Below are 8,254 nucleotides of genomic sequence, written 5' to 3'. Positions count from 1 at the left end.
CTTCTACGTCCTCAAACAGATGCACTGGAGCTTTTCTTCTCCAGAGAACAACTTACAAGGCATTAATTACAGTCCACTGCAAATGTATTAATAATATGAGTAAAGTTGACCTTTAAGAAAGAATAGCTTCTTTCAATCCTTTAATCATATGAGGAAGAAACTAAGTGGTAATTTATTTATTTATTTTTATGTTTTGGAGGTATTTCTAATATTTAAATGTTTTGCCTAAACCTAACCAAGCAGTGGTTACATGGATCTAAAGTATTTAGCTCTTTTTTTTCTACTCTCTTGTTCCCAAATGGGAGTATTTAAAGTCTGGCGTGTCTGATTTTTAAATTTTCTATTTTCATATTTTAAATTTTAATCCTTCAACCACTTAGAGCACATTTTAGTCCTCATATTTCTCTGAGCTCCAACTCAGATGAACCAGAATTCTCTAAGGGGAAATGCATTTGGGGTTGTCCAGGAGGGGCTGGAGAGCATCTCTCTGGGAAAGGGGATGTTGGGTCCCCGTCCAGGACCTGTTGCCTTGGCAACGGGATCTTAGATTACCAGATGAGAATGGATGGATGGCCAAAGGACCAAATAATTCTATTGGAGAAACCCTTTATTCTTCTAAGCAACCTTAACCATTCTTCATCACGTCATTGTCACAATGAGTATGTGCAAGACTCACCTTGACTCAGAAAATTACACGTTTTTTTTTAAATGCATTAATGTGAACATTCAGGATGCTTTGCAGGATTGAGATTTTGGTACACCCCCATTAAAACCATTGATTAGTTTACATAATGAACGAATGTTTGTGTTTTGGTTAACAATTGCGTGCATTTTGGATATTGGGCTTAATTTTACTCTCTTCTCATGTTAGATGTTACCCTGATGCGGGTTTTATGTTAACATGAATGTGGCTGTAGTCTGGAAACAAGAAATCCTGCCAGTCGCAAGTGAGTCATGTAAAAATATTGGTGTGACGTAAGTTTTTCTCAGAATGTAACGTAGATTTACCTATTATGTTGCAAGCATCAAAATAATGATGAAATTCAAAGTTATTTGGATGTTTTTAGAAGTTTTTTTAAAGCAATGTCGGTTCAAGGGAGTTTGCAATCTCACTTCATCCAAATGATGAAAAGTTGGACACATGTGAGCGTTGATGACATCCTTTGGTCTGTGATCTTAAAATTTCAGGGCAGAGTTTTTGCAAATAAACAATTCCGATCTACTTAAAAGTAGTCTTAATGCTTCTTGAGCTGCAAAACAAAAAACACGTGCACACAAACGAAGGATACGATCTTAATTTCCCTATTTTTTCAGATTTTTTTCTGTTTTTGTTAAAGTCAAAGTCCCTTACTCAAAAGAAACCAAGATCAAGATGAATCCATTTCAAACAGGACATGAGGTCTTGTTTGTAGATTCAGGGTCTGCACTTCACTGTCATCACTCCACTTCAAATAACTGCAGCAGAGCAGAAGATCAACAGCAGGAGACAGGAAGCCAAAGGGGAAATTATACAGCACAGAGATGGACATCATCTATGTGGTGTGGGGGGAGGAACGCTGGGGGATGATAGTATGCCAGCTTGTGAGGCAAGGGCAATCCCAGGGCTGCAGCGGGCACGCCACCACGGAATGTAGGATTAATTTACTCTGATTGTGATGTGTTCAGTTGTCTCCCGGAGAAGATGAGACCTCTTCCTTCCCCCGTACTCTTTAGACCCTGACACCCCCACCTCATCATTTTCACCCAGCTCACCCTTAACTCCCCATGCCCCTGCTGGGTGAATCTCTGGAGCGCTGCTGAGGCTCTGCTGGGGGCCTGATGCTGTAGATTTAAGGCGACAGATGGGGGAGTTTGCATGCAGCTGAGCTTCACAGCCCGCTGGCTCAGCTCGCTCGAAGTCACGTTTGAGCGTGTGATGATGTCATTTTTGTTCAGCCTTATATGTCCAAGTGTGCGGGTGTAGTAGAGAAGTGGATTGTAGCGGAGGTTGCCTCAGCTGCTGCAATAAGATCATTATAAAGGAGCAGCTGGGCCTGGTCAGCTGTGTGTACACTATTGTATAGTTATGCAACAGCAGAGTGATTTCTGACAGAGAAAATCATTTTGTACTCGCCGACCTGTTGAAAACGTGATGAAATATATATTTGAAATGTAAAAACATGTATTAAAGCCCAGTGGAGGAAATTTCTTTTATATGTTGTGTGCATATTAATGTTAACTGATCATTTCTGCATTTAGCTGCCTTGCATATTTATTCTCTTTGAAAATGATCAATAAATTTTACAATAGAACAAAAACTAATATAATAAATGTGTGTCAACATGTTGACCACTAAAGGAATGTAAAAATATGCAAAAGAAGTGCTGATTAAAATAACAGCCTGGGGAAAAAAAGGCTGGAAAAGACTAAAAATACCTTTAGACATCCATTCATTTTCTTCCGCTTATCTGGAGTCGAGTTGTGGGGGCAGCAGCCTAAGCTGTGAAGCCCAGACTTCCCTCTTCCCAGCCACTTGGGCCAGTTCTTCCGGGGGAACTCCGAAACGTTCCTTGGCCAGCTGAGAGACATTGTCCCTTCAGCGTATCCTGAGTCTTCCTTTGGGTCTCCTCTCGTTGACTGTGTCCAGAAAACCTTTCCAGGGAGGCATCCAGGATGCATCCTGACCAGATGCCCAAGCCACCTCTCAACATGGAGGAGCAGCGAGTCTACTCCAAGCCCCTCCCAGATTACCAAGCTTCTAAACCTATCTTTGAGGAAGAGCCACCCTGCGGACAAAACTCGTTTCGGCCACTTGTATTTGCGAGTAAAACAAGACTACACAAAGCTCATAGGTATGTAACCTTTCACAATACAAACTAACAGAAGCAAAAGAGAACATATTAAAAAAAAAGTTTACACTTTGCAACAACACCGAAAAGCAGACAATACAATGGGACAACAGCTAAAGGGATGAACAGAACATAAGTAGATGAAGGATAATCAATATGAGATGAAACATCTAAGAGAAAACAGGGATCAAGGGTGACGGACATATGAGGAGGACTAAAATGAATAATTTAAACTGGGAAGGGATGATAAAGTAAAATTATGAGGGAAAATAAGATTCACTGGGGGACACGGAGAACTAAAATGAATACTAGGGAGACAAGGGAAAGGGATGTGGAAAGTAGGATGACTTGGACAGGGCAACGGACATAACAGGTCCCTTAATTAAAAAAAAAGTCCATTAATGTCGAAAACCCAAAAGATCCTGAAGAAATTCTAAAAAGGGACCTGCCACCTGGCACAAGATAGTTTTTATGCAAATGTTAAAATAATATCACACACTAAAAGTTTAAAAGGGTAGCACAATCTGCCCAAAATTGAGAAATTTTTCTCATTTCTATGTTAATTATTTAGCCATGTTAAATCAGATCGCTTAGAAAAGTAATGGCACACCTCCCATGGCCGAGCCGCTCGTTTTGATATATAAGTTGTGGGGGTGCACGCTGCTGTTTGAGCTCCAACACCGTCCGCAGAATGCAGGTGCATAACAATAACCCCGCTTTCACACTGAAAGCATCGGCGGCGCAGAATGGCAGCGGAACGTCACTGCTTCAAATAGAATCCATTATAGTCTATGGGGAGTTTCAAACCAGCAGCAATGCAGCAATTTCCAGGCGCCGCGCCGCTAAAGATAGGATCGGGTTCTATTTTTGCCACATGCTGCTTCTGGGATGTGTCAATTTGCACATTTAACATAGGGCAAGACAGAGAATCACACACGGTTTCAGTGTAAAATCACTGGTAAATTTCAAAATAAAAGTTCTGCAGCGATGCAATTTCATATATATGAAGCTTACGTGTGACCTAACAACTTATTTATTCACAGCATCATTCCAGAACTGCAGTGGTGTGTTTTCATGGCTTTAATCCTGGCAGTGGAGAGGAACAACATCATATATGACATCAAACACCGATATCAAACGTGATTTTCTTCTTTTTGGTTTAATGGCGGATTGCATAAACAAACAGTGAAACAAAAGTCTCTATAGGGCTCTTGTAATCTCGTGAGTCCAGCAAAGAGCACTGCGAGGAATTCAGATCCCCTGCCTCTGGTAGGGTCACCCATGGCAAACAGGTCCTAGGTGAGGGATCAGACAAAGAGCAGCCCGAAGACCTCTTATGATGAATTATATAAATGGAAACCATGTTCCCTCGCCCGGACGTGGCTCACCGGGGCCCCCCTCTGGGGCCAGGCCTGGAGGTGAGGCACGTTGGCGAGCGCCTGGTCGCCGGGCTTTCACCCATGGAGCCCGGCCGGGCACAGCCTGAAGAGGAAATATGGGTCCCCCTTCCCATGGGTTCACCACTCGTGGGAGGGGCCAAAGGGGTTGGGTGCAGTGTGTGACGGGTCGTAGTTGAGGGTGGGGACCTTGGCGGTCTGATCCTTGGCTACAGAAGCTGGCTCTTGGCACATGGAATGTCACCTCTCTGGTGGGGAAGGAGCCTGAGTTGGTGTGTGAGGTTGAGAGGTTCCGACTAGAAATAGTCGGACTCACCTCTACACATGGCTCTGGCTTTGGAACCAGTTTCCTTGAGAGGGGTTGGACTTTCTGCCACTCTGGAGTTGCTCCCACTGAAAGGCGCCGAGCAGGGGTGGGCATACTAGTTGCCCCCCATCTTGGTTCCTGTACGTTGGGGTTTACCCAAGTGAATGAGAGGGTAGGCTCCCTCCGCCTACGTGTGGGGAGACGGGTTCTGACTGTGGTCTGTGCTTATGCACCAAACTACAGTTCAGACTACCCACCCTTTTTGGAGACCTTGGAGGGGGTGCTGGAAAGCGCTCCTTCCGGTGACTCTCTCGTTCTGGTGGGGGACTTTAACGCTCACGTGGGCAACGACAGTGAGACCTGGAGAGGTGTGGTTGGGAGGAACGGCCCCCCTGATCTGAATTCGAGTGGTTTTTTATTATTGGACTTCTGTGCCAGTCATGGATTGTCCATAATGAACACCATGTTCAGACATAAAGGTGTCCATATGTGCTCTGGCACCAGGATACCTTAGGCCGCAGCTCAATGATTGATTTTGTTGTTGTTTCATCTGACCTGCGGCTGCATGTCTTGGACACTCAGTTGAAGAGAGGGGCGGAGCTGTCAACTGACCACTACCTCGTGGTGAGTTGGCTTAGATGGTGGGGGAGGATGCCGGTCAGACCAGGCAGGCCCAAACGTATCGCGAGGATCTGCTGGGAACGTCTGGCAGAGTCTCCTGTCAGAAGGAGCTTCAATTCCCACCTCTGACAGAACTTCCAAAAAGTTCCGGGGAAGGCGGGGGACATTGAGTTTGAATGGACCCTGTTCCGTGCCTCTATTGTTGAGGCGGCCGACCGGAGCTGTGGTTGCAGTATCGTCTGTGCCTGTCGTGGTGACAACCCCCGAACACCCTGGTGGACACCGGTGGTTAGGGATGCTGTCAAGCTGAAGAAAGAGTCCCATCAAGTTTTTTTGGCCTGTGGGACTCCAGAGGAAACTGACAGGTACCGGCAGTCCAAGCGGAACGCAGCTCGGGTGGTCACCAAAGCAAAAACCCGGGCATGGGAGGAGTTTGGTGAGTCCATGGAGCAAGACTTCCATACGGCTTCGAGGAGATTCTGGTCCACCATCCTGCACCTCAGGGGGGGGAAGCAGTGTGCTACCAACACTATCTGTAGCATTCCAGCCGGACTTTATTCAGACGATGCACTCAATGATCATAACGGATGGACCATGGTGGGGTATTCCAACCCATTTATTCATGAAATTACCATAGACACATCGTAAGAGCTGTTCGCCTTCCAGCTAGATGCTAAATTGAAGATGGATGAGAAACTCTAACCTTCTTCTTAACTTCCTTCTGGTAGGCAAAACAAAATCCTTCCCATCTCCGTGTTAAAAGAGCACCAGCGTAGTTACCAGCAAACGCATAACTGATTAGCTAACTGCCTAACCTGCTTCCATTAATAAGTTAAAGGTGCCGTATTTCTGCCAAATAAAGCTTACAAGTTGGGCCCTTGGGTTAGAGAACAAGATAACGAGCATTAACGTTGGCAGTTAATATAGTGTGAGCCGTTTATTTAGTATTTACATGAAGATAAACTGACGAAGATCCGAAACCGGAAATCAGCGTTCTGAACTTCAAAATAAGAGTCATGTAAACCCAAAAACATGAATTACTCATGGATATTAGTATCTAAACAATACCAAAATAAACAAATAATCTGGGTTATTTACACTCCCACCAATCATTTGTTCCAAATATAAATTCTTTCATCATAGGAAGAAAGAACACAAATGATTTGCAAACACAAACAAAAGGTCTACTGTGCAAAAAAAAAAAAGAAAGAAAAAACTGAACTAGTCACCGTGTAAAAACAAGACCAGTTTCTGAACTGGTCGTTCAAGCACTGACTGCTTGGTGAGACGTTCACCATTTTTACCTAGTTTATTGTCACCTAAGCATATCTTTACTCTCCTAACAAGTCCATCTCTGTTCTTTGTAGCTTGTACGACTCTGGCCAGCCTCCATTCATTTCTAGGTAAACCTTCATCCTTCATCATGACTATATCTCCCAACTGCAGGTTTCTCTTCGGGGTGTGCCAGCGTTGTCTGAGGACAATGTTTGACAAATACTCTTTCCGCCAACGGCTCCAGAACTGCTCAACCAAGTATTGTATGTGGCGCCATCTCCTTTTCGTTTTCTCCTTTTCCTTTTTGGTAGGTACGTATCTCCATTGCTCTTGAGTTGTGTTGAGATGTATTTTCTGGATATGGTTGGCCACAAACGTGTGGAAACGCCGAGCCTCATTGTTGATGTACCCAAGGATGACCTTGGAATCGGTCCAGAAGTACTCCTCAATGTCAGCACATCCCAGCTCCTTCTTCAGAACATTACTAGTTTTCACTGAGATAACTGCAGCGGTTAACTCTAATCTTGGGATCGTGGTGACCTTTGTTGGAGCGACGCGAGACTTTGCCATGATTAGGGCACAGTGGCTGTCTCCCCTTTCATTTCTAAGTCGCAGATACGAACACTGCCCATAGCCAGTTGTGCTTGCATCAGAGAAGTGGTGTAACTCACGTTTTGTTACCTTTCCAAAGCCTGTCGGTGCATAACTGCGGGGTATGTTTATCCTTTCCAGATTGGTAAGGTCCTTTTTCCATCTCTCCCACCGTGGACGAAGTTCGTTGGTCAGCGGGTCATCCCAGCCTGTTCCATGGCGGCAAATTTCTTGCAGCACTCCCTTTCCTATGAGCAAAAAGGGCGCTACAAACCCTAAGGGATCGTATAGGGAGGCAACTGTCGACAAAATGCCTCGGCGTGTTGCAGGCTGGTCTTTGAGATTGATGTTAAACTTCAGGCAGTCTGATTTAATGTGCCATTGGATACCCAATGCTCTCTCTGAAGGTATATTGTCAAATGTAAGATCGAGGTCTTTAATGTCTGCTACACGTTCAGAGGATGGTATGCTTTCCAAAACCGCTCTGTCATTGGACACAAATTTGTGAAGCCTAAGACCACCTAGGGCACAAAGTCTTCTGGCTTCTTCCGCCAACTGAATAGCCTTGTCTGAGCCATCTGTACTTGTGATCCCATCATCGACATAAAAATCTTTCATGATGAACTGAGAACCTACTGGGTATAGGTCTTTGTGTTCTGTGGCCAGGTGCTTCAAGCCATAGTTTGCACAGCCAGGCGATGAGGCTGCACCAAAGATATGAACCCTCATCCGGTATTCTTGGGGCTGTGCACTGAGATCTCCTTTCTTCCACCAAAGGAAGCGCAGATAATCCTGGTCCGAGTTCCTCACGTGAAATTGATGAAACATTTTTTCAATATCACACATCAATGCGGTAGAATGCAGCCGGAAGCGAAGGACAACACCATTGAGATTGTTCATCAGGTCTGGACCAGTGAGCAGATGATCGTTTAGACTGTTTCCCTTGTACTTGGCAGAACAGTCGAATACTATGCACAGTTTATCTGGCTTCTTGGCATGATATACACCATGATGTGGTATGTACCATTTCTCTCCCTCCTTCCCTTCATCATGGACCTCCTCTGCATCACCTTTATCTATGACCTCCTCCATGAACTTGACATACTGTTCCTTGTACCTTTCATCCCTTAACAGTTTCCTCTTTAGATGGCTCAAACGCATGATGGCAAGCTGTTTGTTGTCAGGTAAGGTAGGCCTCTCCTTAAAGGGTAGCGGCATCTCGTAATGACCTTGAC

General features: G+C 44.7%; 1 protein-coding gene across 1 annotated transcript; it reads right to left on the bottom strand.

The window, feature by feature from the left end:
• Positions 1-6,111: 6,111 nt before the first annotated feature.
• Positions 6,112-7,888, bottom strand: LOC139070144 (uncharacterized). Its single transcript, XM_070551840.1, has one exon. The coding sequence runs from the start codon at positions 7,863-7,865 to the stop codon at positions 6,375-6,377; it is 1,491 nt and encodes a 496-aa protein (XP_070407941.1). The 5' UTR covers positions 7,866-7,888; the 3' UTR covers positions 6,112-6,374.
• Between the last annotated feature and the right edge of the window lie 366 nt (positions 7,889-8,254).

This window comes from Nothobranchius furzeri, chromosome 5, assembly GCF_043380555.1.
Source record: "Nothobranchius furzeri strain GRZ-AD chromosome 5, NfurGRZ-RIMD1, whole genome shotgun sequence".
NCBI lineage: Eukaryota > Metazoa > Chordata > Actinopteri > Cyprinodontiformes > Nothobranchiidae > Nothobranchius > Nothobranchius furzeri.
This window is presented reverse-complemented; position numbering and strand designations above follow the sequence as displayed.